Source organism: Ovis canadensis, chromosome 14 (assembly GCF_042477335.2).
Source record: "Ovis canadensis isolate MfBH-ARS-UI-01 breed Bighorn chromosome 14, ARS-UI_OviCan_v2, whole genome shotgun sequence".
Taxonomy (NCBI): domain Eukaryota; kingdom Metazoa; phylum Chordata; class Mammalia; order Artiodactyla; family Bovidae; genus Ovis; species Ovis canadensis.
Window position 1 is genome coordinate 31,155,277 of NC_091258.1, and position 26,303 is coordinate 31,181,579.

The following is a 26,303-nucleotide window of genomic DNA, read 5'->3' on the forward strand; positions in this document are numbered from 1 at the left end:
GTAAGGTGGCTCATCGTAGCTTTAAATCATTTGACTAAAAGAAAGTAGGGGAGGGTGGGGCCAAAGCAAATGCTTAGAGCCCTGCACCACCCCCCCCACACTGCCCGATGGTGACAAATACCAGCCCCAGCAAGGGCCGCCCCATTCCCCCTGCCAGCCCCCGCCCCGCACAAAGTCACGAGGGGTTCTCTCAGCCGAAGCAGCGGGGGCAGAGCCAACCCGAGAACAATGGGGCCAGGGTGAGGGGGGAGTCGGTGGGGTTCCCTGGCTGCCTTGTCATCGCCATAAACCTCATTACCTCGCGGTCCCCTAGGCTGCCTCTCTCCTTACCCAAGGCATCCTCTGGCTTCGCTGCTGATTCCCACATGGTGTGAAAAGCTCTTAAACCCCCCGCTGTAGTTTTAATGGGGGCAGTGACTAATTTAGCCCTACGCCACCAACCGTCAAATCAAATCTTCCATTGGTACTTACTGAAGACTCACCTGGGTTCCATGGGGTTCGGGATAAATCCAGACTTGGGAGGGCCCAGAGACAGTGATCTGGCAAGCCCCGAGGACACGCTGATCCTGCCCACAGTCTCATCACTGTCCAAAAGGCAGGTTTGGCTAGGGACTCCGGGAAGCCTACCCCAGACCCAGGCTGCGGCCAGCCACACTTTGGGGAATACCGATGCCTACCCTGAGGTCTCCCCCTAAAATGATCAAGTTTCCAGATGACTAAAAGCTAGAGTTCACCATGCTTGGCTTCCAGGAAGTAGAAGTCCTGGAATAAAAAAGCAGCTGCTCGATTCTGTCCAATACTGGCAGAAGCCTGATCAATCTGAGATTCTCAGGCATACAATACCTCTAGAAAAACTAACAGCTCCACCCATGTCAGACGTTACATGTGTGACAGCAAGCGGAACTCTTACAGAAGCCCCTCAATATGGGAGTCAGAAGATGCTGGGTATAGTGGCTCCAAATTCCATGCCACGACTTAGTATTCCATTATAATTAGGTGCAATCTGTCTGCCTGTTTCATTTCTGCTCTGCAGAGGGTAATAACAGTTTTCCTGCCCCTTGTGAAAAGTTAACAAGGAAGGGCTTCCCCATGCAGGTTCCGAAGCCCTGGCTCTGATTGACAAGTTGGCTGAGCACCAGCATGATGGAGGCATGGGAGGACAGGCTTGTGGGAAGCTAAGGCTGCTGCGAGCCCTAGGGTGCCAGCAAGACCAAGAGGAAGTGAGGCAAGCAAGGCACCTAAGGGTGCAAAGTGTCAGGAGACACGCATTGTCCGGGCCCCTGAGAGTAGGCCTCCCTGAGATTTTTGTATCCGAGGCACTTCACTTGCCCCAGTAGAGTTCTGGCTGCAGCCACTGGTAGCACCTTCCACATCCCACGTATCTCTGTGATTGGAAAACTGCTGCTCCTACCTGGAGCTTGCCTGGAGTCCTGGCTAGGTAACGATTAATCATGTAACCAGCTGCATCCAGCATTGAGGAAAGCCAGACCCAAGTGGTAGCGATGAACATGAGCCACCCTACTAATATACTCAGCTTAGCCACTCACTTATCCTTGGGCCTCAGTTTCTCCACCCATAAATGAGATGACCAGGGTATTCAAAGGTGTTTCTGCTCTGACTTCAGTGTTCCCTACTAGCTCATCTGGTCTGTGTTCATTAGGTTGCTATGCTTCTTCCTTCTCAAGAGGAGCTGGGTCTAAATGTGTGCAGGTTGGGTTCTATCTCTAGGTCGGGAAGATCCCCTGGAGAAGGAAATGGCAACTCACTCCAGTATTCTTGCCTGGGAAATCCCATGGGCAGTGGAGCCATGATGGGCTACAGCTCATGGGGTTGCAAAGACTTGGACATGCCTTAGTCCAAGCACACCCCGCGAGCATGTCTGATCCACAAGAACTCACACAGGGACATACCCTGTAGGTGACGACAGCCCCCACGCAGCCCTGGGCTGGGGAGGAGAGAACCAGGCAGGCGGATGCTAATCGCATGGATTCCCTTTATTGAACTGTACTAGTTACTGCAGTCAGATTAAGTCACATTTAAAAGCAGACCATCCAGTTGCACTGAAACCGATTATATTCATTACATAGTTTTAATCACTGTCCGGTGAACTGGCAAATCCAATCAAAGCATTAGTCTTTAATTAAAAAATTAAAAGGAAATATTCAGACAATAGCCAAGCAATCACATCACGATGCACAATTACCTAGAATTGCAATTAAAAAGTAGTTAACCGAAGGGGGGGAAAGAAAAACAAGAAAGAAAAATAAGAAGCGAAGAAAAAAAATCACACTAATCCTTTTTTTAAAAAAACTATCAATATAATACATGAAGGAACAAAGGACAATCGCTTCCAAAAGCGGGTTTCTCTAACTCTAGAAATGTAGTCTGCAGCGGAAACTCTAAAAGCACACTAGCTGTAGCAGGACAATAAAAAATACTGAGCATGGAATACTTTTAATCTCTGCCATTAATATTCATTTCCAGCTGCTTATAATAGCAGCGCCTCATGGCCAAATCATTAGAGTTTTACATCTGGGTTGCAAATGACACTTTGATTGGATGTAATGTTCAAATGGCCCTCCCCACGGCGTCTCCGGCAAGCCTTCTGCGGAGAGGAGTCCTGTCGAGCGGTCCCTCACTGTGCATGCTGGCTCATCGTGTGGTTCTGCAAAGGCGAAGAAAGGAGACACGCATGAAGGCAGAAGAATGGAGAGCATGCCCGTCCCCTCCCACTCGGTGCATTTAAGCCGAGAGCCACAGAAAAGCATCTCGATTATGACAAAACAAAATGCAAGAACGAAAAAGTGCTCTGGCGACGCAGCTGCCAAGACGCCAAGTTGATTCGCGGCTTGGGGATGGGTTCCTGTTGCTGTCAACCTGGGCTCCCTGAGAATTTTTGTTTTTAGACCATTCAGGTCTTACCAAGGGGACTGGCTATCCGGAGGGAGAGGGGAAAGGCTGCGCAGGCAGCGAGAACTGAAAACATCCCTGTTCACCTCTCCATCTCCCTTTTGCTCTAATGATCAGGAGGAAATTATATCCGATCGCCTGCAGGCTTCCCCCAGATCCCCTCCACGGTCCTTCCGGGGAATATTCGGAGCCTGGTGGAGGGATACAGCTTGTGTGCCATGCAGCTCTCCAGCCAAGAAACGCCAGAGCGGCGCCGATGTGCTCAGACCGTGGGCGGCCGCAGTGCCTATGGCTGAGGCAGGGGCCAGGTCACCCCCCGGGAGGGGCCGGGGTAGGGAGCCTGCCTGTGCCGTCATATGACAGTGCTCTGGCCAGAAGGGCCTTGTGTAGTCCGAATCCGCCTGGGAATAGAGAGCCTGAGCGGAACCGTCTGGCTAAACTCTTCCGTCTCTCCATAGCCCGAGTCAGCTCTTCCCTCATGCCAGCCAGAGCAGAAAGGCAGTGTAGGTGTTTCCCAGGAGCCAGTGGCCTGGGGCTAGGGTTGGCGTTTGGCTTCTTAAGAGCCTATCTTTTTATTTCTTTTCCAGTGGTCTGTATTTCAAATCCTGACCAATCTCATCAAAGCCTCAGGTGGTATTCAATCTCATGACACCTGGAGAAAGGAAGCGGAACCCACCCAGGCCAGAGCAGCCCCGCGGTGGGGAGCAGCACAGACCCCCCCGTACAGAAGCAGCTCCCTAAGGATGGACTGCCTCCGCAGACCTGGGAGCCCCTCCAGCGCAGCGACTCCTCCAGGGTTGGGGGCTGCTTCTGCAGTTCTGCCGATGACCACCAGGGGTCAGGCGCGGCTCTGCATCTCTCTCCTGGGCTCCAGGGCTGGACTGCGAGGGCGACCACAGGATGCCCGCAGCTCCGCGCGGACGCCTGGGGCCACCCCCGCTCCCCAGCCCAGGGCCCCTGCGGCAGCCGCTGCCCACGGCGGGCACGGCTGCTGTCTCCTTGGTGATGTCGCCAGCTCCTCCGGCAAGCGCACGGCCCGGGAGAGGCAGCACGCGGGCCGGGAGAGGTAGCGCCCCAACCACACACGGCAGATGCTTGCTGACTCCAGCAGCTCGGAGCTACCAAGCCGTGCTGCCTCCTTCCCTGTGCTCCGGGGCACAGGCCACATGGCGGGAGTCTGACCAGCACGGGTGCTCTGTGTGGTTGCAGGCACACTTCTTTCAGTACCCACCGCAGGCTTACAAGGTAGGACATGGTAAAAAGGATACTGAAGCTCAGACAGGCTAAAATACACCCCGCCAGGAAGCAGGAGGGGGTGGCAAATGAATCCAAGAGAGCCAGGGGCTTGAGCGAGACGGCAGGGTTCCCACAGCACCTTACATCCCCATGGGCACCCAGTCTGTGGATCATCCAAACTCCTCTCCAGACACGAACGCCAACTCTGCCATCCTGGCCTGGCACCTCGGCGGGGGTGTCAGGGACCCAGAGGCGCAAGGCAGGTTGTCTGAGGCCACAGATGGGATGCGGCGGTTTCCATGGGAACGCCCACCCTCCAGCCGAGGCACCTCTCCTTGCACTTGCGCAGGGACAGCCAGCCGGTCCTGCGGGGAGCCGAGCCCACCCTACATCAAACCGTCCTCCCAGTTCCTGGGCCTTTGCTCACTCAGTTCCCACCTCCTCTCTCCTCCCAACCACGCTCCTCTTGAAGTCCTCTGCTTCCCCTCCCAGGAGCCACTCAAGGCACTTCCAGCCCACCTCCCACAAGTGCAACTGCCTCCCGAGCACCAGGCTGGCTGCCTCTGCTGAGCGGCAGACGGTGGGGGGGGGGGGGGGGTGCATCACCTCCTCTCTCAGTCCCACCAAGTTTGGCCCAGCAGCAGTGTCAAGGTGCAGCTTCCAGGAATGAACGACGTGGTGGTTTCACTCTCCCACCCTGCCAACAGCCAGTCAGTTAACAGTGCCCTGTTGCCCGGGCTCCCTGGGTGCAGTCAGGTCCTTCTTGATTTGCAAGGGGTTGTGGGGGGAGGGGGGCGTTAAGAAGGTAAACATGTATAGCTCCGACTTTGTTCTCAAATTTTGGTTCTGAGGGTCTGGTACCAAGTAGACACTGAGTAAATAGTTTTGCATCAGTGTAAGGATAAATAAATGAACCTGTGTACAGGGAGGATGTATGGAAAGGGGAGAGGACAGTCCAAACGGGGGTGGGGGGTGGGGGTGGGCACAGCATAGAGGAAGGTATGGAGGCTGGAATAAGCCCGACCAGTGCAGGCACCAGTGGGGTGATCCCGGCACAGAGGTCACAGAAAGGACTGCCGGGAGCCCTGGATGCCCTTGAACGTGGACTCTGTTTCATAAGCAGCAGAAAACCAGATGATGTCTGATCTTCACAGACTCCTCAGGGCTACCCAGCAGCCACATGGGGGAAGGCAGTGTTCGGGCTCTCTGGATAATGAAGCGGCCTCTTGCCAAGATGCCAAGAGCAGGGCCGGTGTGACCCACGTGGTCCACAGCAGCTCAGCCAGGTACAGAAATCCCGGAGGTGGGAACCTACGCCTAGGACCGCTGATGAGGACAGTTCGGGAACAAATGCCACTTCTCAGGCGAAAACAGCAGCAGCCTTGTCTCTTAAGGAGCAGGAGCTGGTGGTTTTTCGGTTAGACTCAAGGGAGAACTTCCTCAAAGAGGGTCGTAGCCAGTGTGAGTGAGGCTTCCATTCCTGAAGTTCTCCAGGAACAAAAAGCCCGGGATGTCACGGCAGATGGAAGTGTTGAAACTCGATGCAGGGATGGGGCCAGGCACCAGAATTCATTCAGCACTGAGCTGTGAAGCGTCTGCTGGAGGCTCTGCCCTGAGACGGGCATAGGGGAAGGAGCGGGTGACTCCAGCTCGGCTCAGCCCGCAATCCTGACTGCGGAAGCGGGGATGTGCCAAGAGACACCCAGACTTGGGTGCAGTATGATAGCTCTGATGGAGCCGGGTCAAGGCCGCCCAGTAAGTACGGGGGTGGGGGTGCCGAGAAGCGCACAGGCCAGGACAAGCCGGCGCCAGCTCCTCCTCGGGAAGGGCGGAGGGGTGGCAGGGACCGTCCCCAGGACTCACCAACCACTAATGCACCTGTGCGCTGAGCAGCTCCACCGACGACAGCACAGTTCAATAACCCTAAAAAGCTGGGCTGCTTCCCCCCACGGCTTGGAGCTGCGGTCGGTTCCAGGGATGGGGGAGCTTCATCAAGCCTTCTTAAAGAGCTCCTTGCACCCGGCATGGTTCTCACAAGGGCATTTTGGCTTAATGTCTATTTCTCTGTTTATGCCTGTGCTATATTTAGCCCCTTCCGAGAAGCAAGAAAATCGTTTTTTAAAGATGCTACCGACCCCGCAGAAGAACACTTTCCCGGCCTCATAAAGGCCGGGGCGAGGGCGGGGGTGGCAGCCGGCAAGGACGGGGAAGGTGCCTAGAGACAGGGGGGGGTCTGGCATCCACACGGGCCTCGGTGCCTGCCAGGGAGACGCAGGTGTGGGCCGAGGAGCAGGTGAGAAAAATAAAACAGGAGAACGCGAGGGGGGTGGGTGGCCTTGGTTTGCGGCGGAGATCCATCCGCTCGGCAGAGCCGGTGCGGCTCTGGTGGCGGAGGTTCCTGGAAAGGCCGGTGCCGGCCGCCTCTGCCTGCTGCGCCCAGCTGTCAGCTCCCTGGGATAGAAGTGAGTGAGGCGCGAGAGGTCGGGCCCCGACTGGGGTCCTGGTGAACCCTGTGTCTGTGGAAGTCATCCCCAGAGGACTGCGCCGCGGAGGATCCCTCGGTCACACCCTCACATTCATTTACATAGTCATTCATTCCTTCAACAAACCTTTTTACTAAATACCCTGCTAGGTGAGAGCCGCCTTGTCTGTCACTAGGAAGCCGGCAGCAAAATAACCCAGATCCAGGGCCCAAGCCAGGGTATGCTGGGTAGTGAGGGGCAGCAGAATCATGGAGTCTGTGGCTGGACCATTCTCCCCAAAGCGCAGGCACTCACTGGCACATGCCAGGTGGAGATTGTGGTGGGGGTCCTGTTCTGGCTTCGTTGTCCCAGGAGGCATCCCTGGCTCAACACACCTCCAGGCCCCACAATAGACATGCATACGAACCATGTACACACACACATAAGCACACACAGACACACACTCACTGGTGTGTCCCTCCCTGGTCGGGATTTCTTCTCCAGGTCGTGGTTCTGTTTTCTCTCCCTTGGTCTGGGACCCTGCTTGGTGTCCCTTTGATGCCCACCCACCACAGAGTCAAGTAGAAAAGACTAGTGATGCTTAAACATGCTGGGTGCCTGGTGGCATGGAAAACACTGCCTGCGAGGCAATGAGAGACTGCTCTGCACCCCCTGAGATGCACGGGTGTGGGCTGGAGAGGATTTCTCTGCACTGCTGGTCATTATGGGCTGCCCCTCCTGTGCTCCCACCACGCTGATGACAAAGCATCTCTAAAGTCCTGGCACCTCGCCTGGTCCTTTGCACGTGCCCCATTCGTGCTAGCCCCTGCTCAGGGGATCGCAAGGCAGGCAGCGAGCCCTTATGGGCTGAGAGAGGCTGGCTCCTGGGTTTGAATCCTGGTTCTGCCACTTACCAGCCACGTGACGTTGACCTCTGGGGGACTTGGGGTGGAGGGAGCAGCAATAACTGAGCCCACGTCCTAAGATGCCCTGGGCCTCAGGAGGTAGTGTGAGTGTAGTTATTGCAGACTGGTCAAGAGGACATGCTCCATACACCCCACAGACGGTGTTCATGATGCTCTGGGAGCAAGGGGCCGTTTGCTCCCGCTAGTACCCCCATGGTACCAGGAGGGCTGGCGAGATCTCAGGACCGCTCTGGAGAAGGCAGCACCTTGGATGGTCCTATCCCTGGAGCAGCAGGGTCTGATAAAGGGCCTCCCCTCATGGCCTCCTCCCTGAAGCCCTCTGGCTATAACCTCTGCACCCACAAGCCACTGCTTTCCCTCCTGCCAGGGAACACAGTGGGATTTCTGGTGAGGTGGGGAATCTCACGGAGACTTTGTAAGGGAGGGAGGAGGCGTGTCCTCTTCCAGTCATTCATGCACCCCTTCCAACAGTCGTTCACAGAGGCCCCGGACTCACCCAGTTGGGGGAGCCCCAGCCTCTTCCTTGAGAAGCTCACAGCTCCACAGTGTGGCAGGGGACTGGACTCACAACCGCGAGGCAGATGTAAGGGTGCAGCGACACAGCTCCTCACCCTGAGAACATCCACCCACCCACGCACCCAGCCCCACCTGCAGATCACAGCTGGCCTCACCTTGACCACCTCACCTGCCTCTGGTTGGTAAAGAGGCTGTGGTCCATCCCCTTTCTCCCCACCGCCGGGCCAGACCCTGGTGGGTTCCGACCTAGTAGCTCTCATGAGGCTGGCTTTACAAAAAGCAGACTCCAGGAATGGGGATCAAGTCCAAGAACCTGCCTTAGCCACGGGAAGATTCATTTCCAGGAAAAAGGTAGATCCTTCCGGCTAATGCTATACAGCCCTGTTCAGGCTAAGGGAGGTTCTGGTATTGGTTCATTTAGCAAACACGGAGCCTGGCAGTGTGCAGTGGACAGAGACAGAGAGAGAGAGTGAGGCGCATCCTGGCCTTCTACCAGCTCATGGCTGAAGGATGGAGAGCTGATTTCTGATTGGGAGGAGTTTAACAAGAAAGCTGGCCTCCCAGCTGCCCTTTTGAGGACTGCTTAGGTTAGGATCTGCGATGCTGTGCACGCACGCGTGTGTGCATGTGTGTGGGCATGTACTCACTTTCCAGGGAGACGGGACCACCCAGACAAAGGCTGATGGTGTGAAGGATCCTGACAACAATCCCAGCTAACACTGATCTCGAGCTCACTGTGTCGTTCTTAACCCTTCATTTATAGTAACTCGTGTAAGCCTCGCAGCAACCCCGGGGACAAAGTACTCTCATTATCCCTATTTCACAGATGAGAAGACTGAGGCACAGCATGGAGGTCCCACAGCTGGTAATGGCGGTGCAGGGGCTGCACCCTTGCAGTCTGTGTGCAGAGCCCACTCTTCAGCAGAGCCCTTGTCTGCCTGCAAAATGTGAAAAGTGCAGCATATGTTGGGGGAACAATGAATAATTCAGCTTGGCAGAAGCACAGGGCATGTGCCATGGAGACAAGCCTGGAAAGGAAGGCGGGGGCCTTATTGATGAGGTTCCTTGATGCCAGACGAGGCAGCTTGCCCTTAAATCTGGGCCATGGGGAGCCATCGAAGGTATTTGAGCTGTGGAGTTACGTGAGAGTCAAGGAACAGGGAGCTGCACACACCTCCGGCCAGAAGGGTCCTCTGGCAGGACCTTCGTGCTCTCATCTCCCTCGGCCCTTCCCGCTTCCCCTCCGCCCCGGCCCCTGGTACCTGCACAGAATCTTTTCCTTTGGGGAGGGTTCAGGGGCAGGCAGCCCGCCTCCCTCTCCGCTGCGCATCACCTGGGCAGCCCCTCTCTGCTAGTGAGCACTTATTTTTAGAAGCGTTTGACAATCGTCCAAGGGTCTAAGACGAACAGATGGCCTGTCTTAAAGGCTCGTATGTTCGCTAGTTTGCACTTCTGACAAACGGTAAGCGCACTCGAGAGCACGCCATAAACAGTGCTGAATGAATACTCAGAACACAATTTAGCTAATGCACGTCATGAAAATTAGGAATGAGTGATGGCCGAGGTTCCCTCTAAATGCCTGCCCGGTGACGCAGTCGCTCTTCTGGGGGCCCGGGCTCTGACGTGTCTGCGCCCCACTTCCCCCCCTCCGGGCCCACCCTTCTGGCTGACAGCTGCCCGTCTGCACGGAGGGCGTGGAGAGGTTCGCTGGTGTGGAAGGGACCTCATTCAACATCAGGAAGGTCCGGAGTGAAGCTGATGACCCGCCAGTCTAAGACAAAGCCCGGGGTGTCCTACAAGGCCCAGGCAGCCCCTCCACGCGTGGGGATGTGTGTGGGGCTTCCCTGGCCCTGCCTCCCAGACAGCCAGACGGGCTGTCGTCTGCCACTCCGGAACAGTGGGAAGCGAGCGCCGCACCCGTTTAGCTGGGAAGTCTGTCTCTCCTGTGACTGCCTCAATTCATCCAGATCTCCTGGCATGGAGGGGGATTCCAGCTTCCGGGGAACAGTGGGGTTAGCTTTCCAGGGAGGGGGGCAGAGTCTGCCACTTTCTGGCAGAACCCCGAACAGGAGCAGTTTTGGGGACCTCAAGTCACCTGGGGGCATGTGAGAAAGAGCCCTTGACCTTTGCTGCTCATATCCCCGAAGGAGCTGAACGTCTTCTTTCTTTCATCATCTCCACTGCTCTAAGGACCTCAGGAGGGCAAGTGAGCACCCGCGCTAAACCTCTCTCTCCAGCACCCAGGACCCAAGAGCCCGAAGCAGGGAGCGTGACCAACAACCAGTCCCAGGAGCGGGAAAAATATCTTCCTTTGAGTGAAAATGTGGGAGAAAATGTTGTGAAAAAGAAGAAGGAAAAAAAAAAAAAAGCCCAGTGAACTCCCAAGGGGTCAGGTTCTATACGGCAGTGCTTTGGAAATAAAACCCACCGGAGAATAGATTATTAGGAGGGAACTGAAGCCTTCTATTAGGAACTCAGCCCGTAAACAGGCTCCCATTCAGAGTCACCCAACAAAACAAGGGAGCTAATAATACCTGCCCAGAGGGTCCGCAGGCTCCGGGGAGCTGCACTTCAGCATGCAAATGGGCCCAGCTGGTCTGTTTTTGAGCACAGAATCGCAGGCAAGCCACTCGACTTTTACCAAGCGGCTGTGCAAGGGAAAACGAGGGTTTATGGCGGTGTCACAGGCAGAGGAAGGTGAAATCTCTCCAGGGCCGTTTACTGATCCACCTCTCCTCGGCGACAAGCCTGACCCCCCGAGTCCGGAGTTAATGTGGCTGCCACTCTTGCTGTTTCTCGAAAGGGAGGTGGGGTCCCTCGGGGGCCGGGTACCCAGCACACTCTGGGATTAAGGGCCGAGAACTGAGGGTTTCGGCCATAATACGCTGGGTGGCCACGATTTCCCTGCGGGCCCCTCCCAGGTGGGGACACTACACTGGCCTGACACTGGTCACCAGGAAGTCCACGCTAAACACAGCCAAGCGCCTGCTTGGAACGAGCTCCTGGGGTTCATCTCAAATACGAATGAGGCACGGCCCCCTGCCCCCAAAGAGTCTGAGTCAGGTGTCTGAAAGATGGGATTGCGCCCTGCTGGAGCAGGGCAGGAATCGGGTCACACAGGCCACCAGAGTGTGAGGAGAGATGTAGGCAGCGGTGCTGATGCTCCGTTAAAAATGGCACAAGGGGATTTCCCTGGTGGCCCAATGGTTAAGAATCCGCCTTGCAGTGCTGGGGTTGAGGGTTCAGTCTCTGGTGGGGGAAGTAAGATCCCACATGCCTTGGGGCACCTAAACCTGTGCCTCGCAACTACTGAGCCTCTGCACCAAAACTGGAGAGCCTGTGTGATACAACGAGGAGTCCACGAGCAGCAACTAAGACCCAAGGCAGCCAAATAAAGAAAAGAAAATACATGGAAAAAAAATGGTGTGTGAAGCGTGGGCTCCCAAGACCACGAGAGGGAAGGGTGCTCTCCTGTCCCTGAGAGCACGTCTGCTGGTCTTAGTGATGGTCAAAGAAGACCACACGCCACACACGGAACAGCCTATTAATGGGCCCCAAGCTCACAGTTAGAGCTTCCCTGTAGCTCAGATGGTAAAGAATCTGCCTATAATGCAGGAGACCTGGGTTCGATCCCTGGATCAGGAAGATCCTTTGGAAAAGGGAATGGCAATCCAGTGTTCTTGCCTGGAGAATCCCATGGGCAGAGGAGCCTGGTGGGCTACAGTTTGTGGGGTTGCAAAGAGTCAGACAGGACTGAGCGACTAACATTGCTACTGCTGAACTCACAGTAAAGGCTAATAAACTGAAACACAGAGGCTGATGTTGGGGAGACAGGGCTGTGTGCATAGGGCTCCCCGACCGTGTACAGCCATGCCCGGACTGGACCGTGGCCTGCTGCTCAGGGTGCTGTGAGGTCCACCAGCAAGCTGGCCAGGTGCAAAGCAGTAAGGCACGGCGAGCACTGTGGCCTCCCAAGAACCCAAGCCTCACAGGAAAGAGGCAGCCCTCATGGGCTCCGGGCAATGGCGGTCCTGTGGGAATGCAGGCCCGGTGTGGCCAGCCTGTCTGGTTCTGTAGGAAAAACTGAAAAATGGGAGATATTTTACAAATATATATACAAAGCATCTCAATGTGTAAAGCATGATCAGCCAATGAGAACATGTCTGCAGGTCACATCTGGCTCCCGGGGCTGCCAGCTTGAGGCCGCTGGCATTCTGAGAGGCCCTCAAGACACCTGAGGTGTCTCCCGGTACACTGAGTGCCTGATGCCCAGGGCAGTGGGGAGGGCAGCCAGTGCTATTAGGTGGCACGTGGCCCATCATTAGGATGGAGGACAGCAGAGGAAGCCCTGCTGAGGCCAGCATGGTCCCCCAGGTCCTGGGTACTGCTGCTACATGGGCGCTTTCCAAGGGCACAGCCTGAAGGTTTCCAGCTATACCAGGTGGGAGCAAGTCTGGGAAACCCGCCTTCCCTAGGGTCACATTTTGAAGTGCTAAAATGTTCATCTTTCCAGGCAGCCCCTCCCTCAAGCACTCTGAGAGAACAGCACCAGTTTGCCATGACCACCTGTTCAAGAGTCTTGAAGATAATCCCCCTCGTACCTCCCTTTCTTCTAAAGAACTTGAGAATCATCCCAGCCATCACCCATCGTGCCTCATGGGGAAGGAGAGGGCCGGGCATCATGAGGGGACTGCCCTTGGGGGCACTTATGAACTCAGCATAGTATGATGGGGCTTCTCTGCCCACCCCCAAACACACACTCTCACGGATGCCCTGCAGTCACACATCCAGGGAGAGGGGAAGTGGGAGATCTCTCCATGATCCCCCACTGGGTTCCAAACACACACATAGGTACCCCCAAATGAAATGCACACAGATACACACAGGTGTGCATGTGTGCTAAGTCACTTCAGTCGTTTCTGACTCTTTGTGACCCTATGGACTATAGCCCACCAAGCTCCTCTGTCCATGCGATTCTCCAGGCAAGAATACTGGAGTGGGTTTCCATGTCCTCCTCCAGGGGACCTTCCTGACCCAGGGGTCAAGCCCACATCTCCCGCATCTCCTACACTGCAGGCAGGGCCAGGGAAGCCCACAGATATATACACACCCGTGGACAGCCACACACATCTAGTCTCACAGATACGCCACAGTCACACACACATTCATGAACACCACCCAATCCCGGTACGCTGGCGTGAACACACACACACACACACACACACACACACACATTACACTGACAACATGCTGAAAATGGCTCAGGGTTGGTTATTGTTATTTTGGCTTTTTGTCTCCTCACATAGGTGGCTCAGATGGTAAAGAATCTGCCTGCAATGCAGGAGACTCGGCTTCAGCCCCTGGGTTGGGAAGATCTGCTGGAGAAGGGAATGGCAACCCACTCCAGTATTCTTGCCTGGAGAATTCCATGGACAGAGGACTCTGGCGGGCTGCAGCCCACGGGGCTCGCAGAGTCGGACATGACCGAAGCGACTAACACACAGTGCGGCTAATCTGCCCTGACCCACATCACTTCGGGGACACACCTGCCAGGCCCCACTTGCCAATGGCCCTGGTTTCCACTCTGGCTCCCTCTTTGTGGCAGTGGGATGCTGAGAGAATAAAGAGCCGTGGGAGGCACGTCCCAGATTCTCTCTTCCGGGGAGCAGGGAGGTGAGATCTCTGCTAACTCCCAGGGAGTTCCAACCACACCCAAAAGAAATCCAGGCCCTGGACCTCAGGCCTGACAGTCCTACAAGGTCTGGCACCTGCTGGCTTTGAAGTCTCCCAGCTCCCCAAGCAGGCCAAGCTCTTTCCCTGCTCAGCCCTCCTGGCAGCCACTCCACGGCCCCGAGGCTCCCTCCCGTCTCCCTAGCCTCCTCTGCCTCTGACTTCTGTGCCCTGGGAAAGCCCTTCCTGCCCACGTGATGAGAGACCCCTGTTTTGGTTCAGCTCTGCACCTGCACAGGTATCCCTCTAGCACTTTCCTCAACCTGCCATGACCAGGCTGCTTCCCTGGCTCTCCCTAGGCCGTGGGCTGCAGGCAGGGACCCTGTCTCCCCCTTCTCTGCTGGGCAGTGTCAGCTCCAAGCCTGTGTTTGCTAAAAATGCAGTAAGAACAGCCAGTGAGAGATGGTGGTGAGGCGAAGCCTCCACTGACAGGGTCAGGGAGAGGAGAAGAAGCGAGGCTGCTCCTCTTCCCCATGTCCCCAGCCCCGCCCAGGGCATGTTATACTTTTCCCTTAGAAGTCGGGGGATCCTTTGAAGACACTGCGCTAAGTGCAACGAGCTGGTCACGGAAGGACAAAGACGGTATGACTCACTTCTATGAGGTTCCGAGAGACAGGAAGGAGGATGGCGGTTTCCAGGGGCTGCGGGAGGAGGGAGGGGAGTCACTCACTCACGGGGACGTGGTTTCTGTTTGGGGAGATGGAAAAGATCTGTGGATGGTGGTGATAGTTCACAACCACGTGAAGGTACTTAGTGCCACTGAACCGTCTACCTAAAACCGGTTAAGGACTTTCCTGGTAGTCCAGTGGTAAAGAATCTGCCTGCCGAAGGAGGGGACGCAGGTTCGAAACCTGGTCAGGGAAGATCCACATGCCACAGAGCCACTAAGCCCGTGCACCAGCTCTGAAGCCTGTGCTTTAGAGCCTGTGCTCCAGAACAAGAGAAGCCACCGCCATCAGAAGCCCCATGAACCACAGCAAAGAGCAGTCCCCGTTCACCCACAGCAACGAAGACCCAGCACAGCTGGAAAAAAAAAAGTGGTTAAAATGATAAATTTTACGTAAGTGTATTTTATGTTGTGTGTTAGTCACTCAGTTGTGTCCAACTCTTTGCAACCCCATGGACTGTGGCCCACCAGGCTCCTCTGTCCATGGGTTTGGGCAAAAATACTGGAGTGGGTTGCCATTTCCTTCTCCAGGGGATCTTCCCAACGCAGGGATTGAACCTGTGTCTCCTGGGGCTTCCCTGGTGGCTCAGAGGTTAAAGCGTCTGCCTGGAATGTGGGAGACCCAGGGTTTGATCCCTGGGTCGGGAAGATCCCCTGGAGAAGGAAATGGCAACCCACTCCAGTACTCTTGCCTGGAGAATCCCATGGAGGGAGGAGCCTGGTAGGCTACAGTCCAGGGGGTCACAAAGAGTCGGATACCACTGAGTGACTTACCTTACCTTACCTTACCTCTTGCATTAGCAGGCAGGTTCTTTACCACTAGCGCCACCTGAGAAGCCTCAAGTGTATTCTACCACAATCTTTTCAGAAAATGAGTGGGATCTTACTTTGTAAACAGGCAGATTGGGAGGGAGAGATTTTGCATTCTATAGCTAAGATGCCACTGCCAATCCTGAGCTGTAACCCTCACCTGTTTGGTTCTAGGGCTGGAGGTTGGAACTTGCACAGACTGTAGCAGTGGGATGCAGCCTGTAGGGGCCTCAGCGGGGCAAGCAGGAGCTGCAGCATCTAGGGGACACATCACTGGCCAACATGGCTGCAAGGCCAAGGCCTTTTCCAGCCCCGTGGTGCAGAGGGGTTTATCTGCAGTGCCTGAGCCTACGGCTACCACCAGTGGCCTGGCTCCCGGGGCCAGATCACAGGACGGAGTACCTCGTGAGACCTGTAGACCTTCATGCCCTGAGCCACACTGCAGACAGGCTTCCCCTGCGGTCACCGCCAAGTCCAAAGGACTGGGGCGCTGACAGTTTTCAAACCCTGCTGGATGGACATGTTCCTCTGCTCCTTCAGTGAGGGAGACAGGAAGCCGAGCATGAGGTGCACCTAGGGCATACTTTGCCATGTTGGGGGAAAAAGAGTGGGAGAGAATTTTTCCTTGTAATCTTTTTCTGAAATCTTCCCAGACCTTTACAGCTTTAAAATTTGATGAGCAAACTCAGCTCCATAGATAGTCGTCATGTTTCACAAGCCCCAAAACCAGGACAAATAGCCAACAGTTGGGACAAAATACTTGAAATCAGGACTGTTCTGGAAAATCTAGGTCACACGGTCACTAATTATACAGAACATATATGTTCAGGTCTCTTAACTAACCCAGTGTTTTCAGGTCTTATAAATAGTATTTTAAAACTATGATCATATCCATTTCTTCTTTCTTCCAAATTTTGGCTAACAGGAAAACTTTCCTGCATCCTCAAAATTTCTAGAAGATTAACCCCTGCAGAGGGAGAGCTATCCTGGCAGATTATTCTGAGGGTGATCCTCCTCGGAAAGCACGGCTTATCATCCCCCGCAAACGGTTTCCAGAGCCACATGGCCCAGCCGCTCGCCGACAGACCCCCAGGCTGCAGGGCCAGAAGTTCTGAAGATGGACCTAATTTGCTGTGATGAATTGTGTGCATGCACCAGCGATCAAAACTGCAGCTGAGACCGATTATATTTAATGATCTCAAAGGTTCTTATGAAAACACTTGGGGGTATATCCTCATCCATTTGGAGAGGATGTCCACTCTGGCACAAAGCAGAGGGCTAAGGGTGACCTTTACTGACCTAGAAAGGCAGGGCTCCTTGGGATCTGGGCCTGCTGACGAGGTTGATGAACACTGTGGCCCAGCTTGCAAGGCCTCGTCTGCCCTTGTACACACTCAGCTTCCAACCGAACTGTAGGCATATCATCACTGCCCACGCACAAAGTGGGTCTGCTCTTGATCTTGTAGGTCAGCCTTTTGCCTTCCCTTCCATCACCAGAACTTGCTGATTTCCATGAGGCAAACCAAGGACCATCTAGATCCTCAGTCTGTCCTGCTCCTCTCAGCTCATCAGAGGGGTGTGTGTGCGTGCATGTGCGTGCATGCACGCGCACGTGTGTGTGTGTGTGTGAACACGCCCAGCTCTAGGGCGAGAGGAGGGATGGAGAGCAGTTAAGCATGGAATTAAGAGCATATGAGAAAGATCTCATGCTGCTGCTGCTGCTGCTAAGTCGCTTCAGTCGTGTCTGACTCTGTGCGACCCCATAGACTGCAGCCCACCGGGCTCCGCCATCCCTGGGATTCTCTAGGCAAGAACCCTGGAGTGGGTTGCCATTTTCCTTCTCCAGCGCATGAAAGTGAAGAGTGAAAGTGAAGTCACTCAGTCGTGTACAACTTTTCGAGATCCCATGGACTGCAGCCTAATAGGCTCCTCCGTCCGTGGGATTTTCCAGGCAAGAGTACTGGAGTGGGCTGCCACTGCCTTCTCTGAAACATGTCATGAAAGCTGTATAATTCCTAGCACTCAGCACTCAGTGCTGATGGCTGGCCGGCCGGATGTGTAGCTAGATGGAAGGAGAAATGGATGGTGCATGAGTGGGTGAATGATAAATGAATGGCTATATGGATGGATGAATGGATAGATGGACAAATGTGCAGATGAGTGGATGGGAGAAGAAGGAGGAGTGCCGAAACAAATAAGCGGGAAGAAGGTAGAAGGATTGGAGTTCAAACTCTGCTTTAGCCACATAATATATGGATGTGACCCAAGGCAAGTTACTTCACTTAAGTACCTATTCACTCATCTGAAAAATGGGCCAAACAGCATCTACCTCATAGCCTTGTTATGAGTTTCAAATTAGGTAATATATAGAAAAGTGTTTACAATATGTGAAATGGTACACAGATGTTTAATATTATCACAGTTACTACTAATCACAAGGGTCTGCCATCGCTATCAACATCAAAGCATGGATGAGCCCATGTTTCTGAGCCAGCAGCTTCAGAAAGGATGCGGAAATGGAGACGAGCCATAGGGCTGCAGCTACTGACCTGTGTGTCCACGTCTGGGTTGAGTAGGGGGCCAGGCTCTGAGCTGCAGAGCAAGGAGCCCCACTTGCCTCCCTGTTCAAACACCCAAAGGCAGATGGGTGGAAGACATCCCCTCTCCCACCCCAGGCCCCACGTCTCCCAGCTTTATCGCCCTTTCCCAGCCTCAGTTTTCGGGTCTGCAAAATGGTGAGAGTAAAGAATGCTTTTAGTGGTTCCCAGCTATTGAGGCGCCAATGAGATATTTGCAAACTCTGAAGTGCTGCACCAGGGCTCCAAACTCAGAGCCCAGGTAGGTAATGAACTGGGTGAGGCTGACCATGTGGTGGGGTGATATTGAACCAGAGCTCACATTCCCGTGTCTAAAGAGGGCAGCTGATTGTTACCATGCAGGACTGTGGTCCAGGGGCTGTCAGTTCTCATTTGCAGAAAAATCAAGAAATCTACCAATTTAGTGTGGCAGTAAAGAGACAGAATCTGGGGCCGGTGGCCTCGGTCCAGCACTGACAAGCTCTGTGGCCTCGGAGTTAGTTAACTTCTTGGCACCTCAGCTCAGTTATCTTAATAATAGAGGCATTGTGAGGATTCAATGTCTCAATGTATAGAAGTGCTAAGAACACTGCCTGGCATGTAATAAGGACTATAGTAATGTTAACCACTGTAATTATAGGAAATCTGCATTTTGAAACATAGACAACCCTTTCAGTTGAGTTCAGTCAGTCAGTCATGTCTGACTCTTTGTGACCCCATGGACTGCAGCACACCAGGCTTCCCTGTCCATCACCAGCTCCTGGAGTTTACTCAAACTCATGTCCATTGAGTTGGTGATGCCATCCAACCATCTCATCCTCTGTCGTTCCCTTCACCTCCTCCTTTCAATCTTTCCCAGCATCTGGGTCTTTTCCAGTGAGTTAGTTCTTTGCATCAGGTGGCCAAAGGATTGAAGTTTGCATCAGTCCTTCCAATGAATATTCAGGACCGATTTCCTTTAGGATGGACTGGTTTGATCCCCTCACAGTCCAAGGGACTCTCAAGAGTCTTCTCCAACACCACAGTTCAAAAGCCTCAATTCTTCGGCGCTCAGCTTTCTTTATAGTCCAACTTGCACATCCATACATGACCACTGGAAAAACTGAAGCTTTGACTAGACGGACCTTTGATGGCAAAGTAATGTCTCTGCTTTTTAATAGGCTGTCTAGGCTGGTCATAGCTTTTCTTCCAAGGAGCAAGTGTCTTTTAATTTCATGGTGGCAGTCACCATCTGCAGTGATTTTGGAACCCCAAAAATAAAGTCTATCACTATTTCCATTGTTTCCCCATCTATTTGCCATGAAGTGATGGGACCAGATGCCATGATCTTAGTTTTCTGAATCTTGAGTTTTAAGCCAACTTTTTCACTCTCCTCTTTCACTTTCATCAAGAGACTCTTTAGTTCTTCTTCACTTTTTGCCATAAGGGTGGTGTCATCTGCATATCTGAGGTTATTGATATTTGTCCCAAAATCTTGATTCCAGCTTGTGCTTCTTCCAGCCCAGCGTTTCTCATGATGTACTCTGCATATAAGTCAAATAGGCAGGGTGACAATATACAGCCTTGACATCCTCCTTTTCCTATTTGGAACCAGTCTGTTGTTCTATGTCCAGTTCTAACTGTTGCTTCTTGACCTGCATACAGATTTCTCAGGAGGCAGGTAAGGTGGTCTGGTATTCCCATCTCTTGAAGAATTTTCCACAGTTTGCTGTGATCCACACAGTCAAACGCTTTGGCGTAGTCAATAAAGCAGAAGTAGATCTTTTTCTGGAACTCTCTTGCTTTTTCAATAATCCAGTGGATGTTGGCAATTTGATCTCTGGTTCCTCTGCCTTTTCTAAATCCTGTTTGCACATCTAGAAGTTCACAATTCACGTACTGTTGAAGCCTGACTTGGAGAATTTTGAGCATTACTTTGCTAGCATGTGAGATGAGTGCAATTGTGCAGTAGTTTGAACATTCTTTGGTATTGCCTTTCTTTGGGATTGGAATGAAAATTAACCTTTTCCAGTCCTGTGGCCACTGCTGAGTTTTCCAAATTTGCTGGCATATTGAGTGCAGCACTTTAACAGCATCATCTTTTAGGTCAGCTGGAACTGCATCACCTCCACTAGCTTTGTTCATGGTGATGCTTTCTAAGGCCCACTTGACTTCGCATTCCAGGATGTCTGGCTCTAGGTGAGTGATCACACCATCTGGTTATCTGGTCATGAAGATCTTTTTGTATACTTCTGTGTATTCTTGCCACCTCTTCTTAATATCTTCTGCTTCTGTTAGGTCCATACCATTTCTGTCCTTTACTGTGCCCTTTAAAGTCTCCAAAATCCCAAGGCCATGGGCTATGAGTTTTCACCCTCCACTCTGTAAAAATGTTCAACGTTACCACGATAATGACATTTCCTTCTATGTGAGGGGAGGCTGGATGGGACCCCTCTCCATCATTCTGATGAGAACGAAGGGGCTGGTACGCTCCCATTGGGAACCCCAGTTCCTCTCCCAGACAATTTCAGCAACTTGGTTCCTCCTCACCCTCTGCCATGTTTCCTACCAAAGGCATATTTTATCCATTCTAAAACCCCAGAGAGTATAAGATGCTCCCATATTTGATATATCACAACAAGCAAACAAACAAAAAAAGAACAATTACACTATAACACCCAAGTGAGGTATTCCAATGTAAGATATGTTATAATGAGAAAAGCTGTGCATCTTAAAATATGTCAGTGGAATATAGTAATGATTACCATATATTGTGCCATATGTGCCAAAACTGGGCTGCCTGGTCTTCATACACTATCTTCACATGTCTCAATTGTCCCCATTTTACCAAGGCTCAGAGAGGCAAAGTAGGGATTTCCCTGATGGTCCAGTGGTTAGAACTCCACACTTTCACTGCCAAGGGCCTGGGTTCAATCTCTAGTTGGGAAATTAAGATCCTGCAAGCCAGGCATCACAACAAAAAACAAAACAAAAAATGAACAAAACCAAAAGGCAAAGCGGCTTGCTAAGTGATGCAGCTGGCTGAGCCCAAATGGCTCGGTCCTGAGGCTGCCTCCTCCCAGCTCACCATCCCCTGCCCACCCCACTCTGGCCCCTGATGCCGCTGAGCAGAAAGATGGAACTGGGCCTGCACCAGCTCTGGCCCCTACATAGCACAGCAGCACACAAGAGAATCCCTCTGCACCCCTGGACGAGCCCCAGTCAGTCCATGCTTGATTTTGCCTAAACTCCAGAAGCAGAGCTAGTGGGGCCACATTCATTATTGACACAGCAAAATTAATTTCTGCTGTCTCCTCCCTCTCCCCCCATGCCCGGCCCCCGCCCTTCGCCTCTCCTGTGAGCGCTGACGCGCGGCTGCTGACTGGTGCTCCTGAAATGCCAACTTGCATTTCTCATCATTAATTTCTTTCTAAATGTCATTAGTAATTGTTCCTGCTCGACCAAAGAGTGCAATCCAGGCTTCCGCCGAGAGCACTGGTTCTCATCTTTCCGCTGAAGGGGGCTGAACAATCCCCCCACTGCCATCAGCCACCCAGACCCTGGCATCCTGGCAGGGGGCAGCCAGCCCACTTCCAACAGGTAGAGTGGACAAACCGAGGTATTGAGACAAAGCAGGCCTCATTTTGAACACGTGTGGGGCTTTGCAATGGCAGAGAGCCTCCCACAGTATCCAGGCAGCAGTTCAACACTCAGGCGCCACAGGCAGACTGCCTGGGTTCAAATCCCACTACTGCTGACTGTGCCTCAGTCTTCCCCTCTGCAAAATGGGGGCAGCAGCATTGGCCTCAAAGGATCATCCTAAGGATAAAACAGGATGATCAGTGCAAAGGGCTCCCCGCAGTGCCTGGGGTTGTTGCTGTTTCTATTTTTCTCCACTCCTCCCCGCCCCTCGGGCTCTGCTCTGCCACCTACTAGCTCTGTGACACAGTATGAAGCCTCCCATCTGGGAAGTGGGGCAGTGACTTCACGGTCCAGGAGAGGCAGGATCGGCCCACTGTCCGGTGAGTGACAGTGAGTCTCAGAGGGGAGGTCATATGCCAAGGTCACAGAAACCTTGAAGAAGCAACTGAGATTCATGCCCCCTGGGCCCCAGGCCCTGTGTCTTAGAGGACATCGAGCTGCCTCTAAGTCAATGAGGGGGCAGGGCTCTGTATGGTGCCAACCTCTGGGGGCCTTGGACTAACATGGCACCCACTGTTCTTCACATTTTTGTTTCTAAGAAACTGAAGGCATTTGGTCCCGGCTGGGAGAGCGCTGGCGAGGGGCTGGGCTTACAACACACACAATGGCCGCCGGCCTCAGCTCCTGGCAGCTCCCCCACGCCCATCTGTCGCCATGGCATGGTGCCCCTCTAAAGTTGGTTGGCCCCCTGCCCTAGGGCATGAATGACAGGCTCCGACGGGCAGACGGGCAGCCCGAGGCGGATTCCAAGTGCCATCTCTGCCTGGAGCCAGGCCTCCAGGGCACCCTGCCCCCTACCGCCCAGTCCCCACCTGGGCCTCCACACACTCCATCGCTCATGCAGACAGAGCCCCAGGGCCACGAGGGCATCTGAGCACAGCCAAGCCTGACTCCTCCCGGGACTGCCGCTCCCTGGCTCCTCTCTGCAGTGACCACAGCAACCGCAGTGCCCCCTCCCAAAGCAAGGCATTCACGGGCTCCGGTCACCTGCTGGCGACCTCCGAGTCACCTTCTGGAACTCTGGCCTGCTGGGAGGTGAGGCCTATGCCCAGTGCCCGGCACCCAGAGGCCTGCACTGCCCAAACCTCAGGGCCCAGAGCACAGTCACTAGGGCCAGGCGGCCTGTGTTCACAGCCCTGCAGCTCCAGCAGCTGTGTGACCCAAGGAAGCCTCGGTTTACCCCTTGGTGCCACGAAGGTCGTAAGATGCCACACTCGAGGGACAGCGAGAGGCCTCAAAAGACTCTACGTGTGAAGAGATGGAGTCAGGCCCCCCGGCAACACTCAGGAAATCTGCCTCATTTTGACTTCAGTGGGGTGAGGGGCTCAGGCCTGTGTCCGGGCGTCAGAAGGACAAGGATGAGCCACTGCCCACCCCTCAGTCTTCTCCAGACGCAGATCCTAGACCAGCACACACAGCCCCTCCGGAGGCTCAGTCACCCCAAGGGTGGCAGCGGTGACAGAGGACGATGACGTGCAGGCAAGGCCTTGCCCCATCCAGGAGTAAAACACTAAGAGACACAGACAGGCCTGCAGACACGGGGAGTAAGGGGCCATGCTCGGGCCTCTTCGATGCCACGTGGGGCCCAGCTGTGCGTTCCGCAGGGCGCGGCAGTCCCGCTGCGTGAGACTCACACACGGCATGACTGCTGTGACGCTGTGCTCTAGCGCATATATTATGCTAGATTACCCCCGAATGCAGAATCCATACTCTGTCTGGCCTCATCAGTTCCCTATTTCTCTCTGGGCAGCACTTGAGAGATGTAGGCCTTTGTGTATCCCTAGAACCTGTACACACCTGGCACATAGTAGGTGCTCAGCAAACCTCGTGGGCTGCACTGAGCGCATCCATGCATGATGGGCTGAAGGAATCAGCTGTGAAGGAGTGAACCGAAGCCCACAGGTCACAACAGTGACAACAGTGGCCGATGCTCAGCAAACCTGGACTCTGACCAGACCTGGGGCTGAAGGCCTTTCAGGCACTGTCATTACCCGCCCCATTCTCTGAGGCCCAGAGAGGGTCAGTGACTTGCTCAGGGTCACAGGGCTACTTGGTAGTGGGGCTGGAATTTGCAGCCAGGCTCTGTGGGCACCACCACACCACATCTCCAAGGTGAACAGAAATCGGGCTGTGCTGGGCTCTGGTTTTCTGCCCTAGTGGGGAAGGCAGGGCACGCAGGGCTCATACCCTAAATGTGCCGTAATTACCGACAGGAAGCTTTATATTCTAAGTGCTCGGCAAGTGCTTTTCTGCAGGAGAACTGTCCATCCTCACAAAACCTGAGGCAGTAGGTCCCATGCCATTGTATAGATAGGGCCATGGTACAACCCACTGTACAACTGAGGCCAGCAAGGGGCAAGCATCTGAAGCAGGAGACGATGGAGGAGGGGCAACCTGGGAAGGACTCCAGTGCCTGCAACAGGCGCTCGCTGCCCGGGACCACGGCTGGGTGGCACTGGCACCTCCCTCTCGCTCCCCTGGCCAAGCCCAGCCAGGCCCAGCTCTCTGTGTAGTGGTGGCTGGCACAGACAGGCCGTCTTTTAAAACAGGAAGGAGGAAGATGCTGCTGCTCACGGAAAGCTCAGCCAAAGAGTCAAATGCTAAGTATATGCCTAGAGCACTTTCAGTTTTTAATTATTATTAGTTATAATTATCTGGCTAGATCTGATAGCAGCAGCGCAAAGAGGCAAGGAAACTGGCTCCTTGGTTACCCATCTTTTAAGGACCAGAAATTTTAAAAATGGGCTCCTCGAATCCGCAGTTGCACTTCTCCTTCTTTTACTCCTTTCCTTGTGTGTGTTCTCGTCCCTTTGTTCCCTACTTTCCAGGAGCTAAAAACAAATATGGTGAAACATATGGTGGGTGGATGGATGGATGGATGGATGGCAGGCAGAAAGAGGCTTCGCCCTCCCCAAACTCACATTAGAGTGGGAAGTCAGGTGTAGACACACAAAGGGATCGGGGAGTTAAACACAGGGTTGGAGAAGTCCAAGGAGGGAGGATCAGGGACGGCTTCTCAGAGAAGGGACCACTTGGGTTGGGGCCTGAAGACTCAGGAGAAGGGAAGGGCATTCAGGCAGAAGGCTCGGCAGGTGCACTGCACCACAGAAGCACAGCCAGAAGAGTGAAGCAAGAGGGGGCCTTCCTCCCCTCCCTCCTGACTGCCCTTTCCTCTGTTCCTCGGACTCCCCAAACCTGTCCGTGCCTCTGAGCCTTTGCACTGGCGGTTCCCTTTCCAGCTCTTCCCCCGACTGGTTCCTTCTCAGCCTCCAGGACTCAGTTGATATGCCAGCCTTCCTTGACCCCTGATCTGCTTTTTCAGCCGTTAGTCCCTCTCCTTGCCCCAACACACACACACACACACACACACACACACACACACACACACACACACACACTTCACTTTCTGTCCCAAAGCTGTGTTTTACTGTCTTCAAAATTCTGCAATCTGGAACGACCTCGTTCACATATTTACTGACTTAATTTGGTATCTCTTGCAGAACGTCAGCTTCTTGAGCGTAGGGACCTATCTACCTGTTCAGAGCCGCAGCCTAGGCCCCCATGATGATGACTGTAACGGGTACTCAGTAAATGTCTGTGAAATGGAATGAGGGAAAAGGTCAAAGTCAGTGTTCACAAGGAGGGGTTCCCTTGGGGCTCAGACCACGCCCTTGGCTCACAGACACCTCCCCCTGGCTGGGTACCAGGATTCCACCTACTAGGGCCCAGCTGGCCCCATCGGAAGGGCTCCAGGTTGCTAGTTAGAATACCTAGCTCTGCTTTTAATCAATTGTAATCATTTAGCTGGAAGCGGCATGATTAGGCACACACAAGCAAACAGCGTGAGCTAATCCTTTAAATGCGCCCGCTCAACGCCAGGCTGGCCGCTTTGCCGCTGCGGGCCAGCTTGGGATGTGCTTCCTGCAGCCCCGTGCTTTTGTCGGTGACGGAGTCTAGATTCCAGGGCACGGGGCAGGCCCGCCACTCCCCTGTCCTGGCCCCATTGCAAAGGTCTGGGATGCCAGACATCCCAGCATCAGAGACCTTTCTCTGGCTCAGCCTCCTGTGACAGCACCCGGCAAAGCTTCATGAGCACGAAGATGCATCACCAGAAGAGTGAGAGCTTGTAAGGTTCCTCTCCCCAAACCTGGCCCCCATTTTTCCTCTCTCCCTAAGCCTGGCCTGAGCTGACTGCTCATTGTGAGAAAATTTGCAGGCTCCTGGCCTCAAGCTGCAGCCTTGCAAACACAGCTACACGGGACTGGCTCCGCGGAACAGTCCCCAGGGTGCTTCCACTGGGGCCCACCCACGAGCAGGTTCTTCTGCATCCCCTGTTACTGCTATTTGTGCTACCTGCTTGGCCCAACTACTAAAATAGTTTCTGGGTCCCCTGACACAAGGCTTTTTATAGTTCAGCACCGCAGGCCTCATTTAAATCTATTAGCTCATATAAATGGCAATTCATTTAAACTTTGGAGGATTTCTGTTTGCCTTGGTGGCGAAGACTATTTGGCTTTATCTGTGGCTCTGCCATGGGCAAGTGACCCTGGGCAAATCATTTAACCTCTCGGAGTCTCAGTTTCCACATCAGTCAATGGGGAGAAGGAGAGCCTACATCACAGGACCCTGGTGAATACAATCCACCCAAAATGCTTAGAAGAGGGCCTGGCCCACACCAGGCATCCACCCAGGGGGCGGCTGTTATAACTACCTCCTGGCCAGTTCTGCGAGGAGCCTGTCCACCTGTCAGAGGCCTGCTGTGTATGGGAATCGGTGATCCCCCTTATAG

The 26,303-nt window shown here is 53.8% G+C and overlaps 1 protein-coding gene across 3 annotated transcripts in view; it reads right to left on the reverse strand.

Moving 5' to 3' along the window:
• Positions 1-1,973: 1,973 nt before the first annotated feature.
• Positions 1,974-26,303, reverse strand: part of ZNF423 (zinc finger protein 423) — a 343,000-nt gene continuing 318,670 nt past the window's right edge. For all 3 annotated transcript variants that reach the window (XM_069552748.1, XM_069552749.1, XM_069552750.1), the window contains one exon: positions 1,974-2,665. In XM_069552748.1, coding sequence (XP_069408849.1) covers positions 2,636-2,665 — 30 coding nt within the window. In that variant the 3' untranslated portion in view covers positions 1,974-2,635. The remainder of the gene's footprint in view (positions 2,666-26,303) is intronic.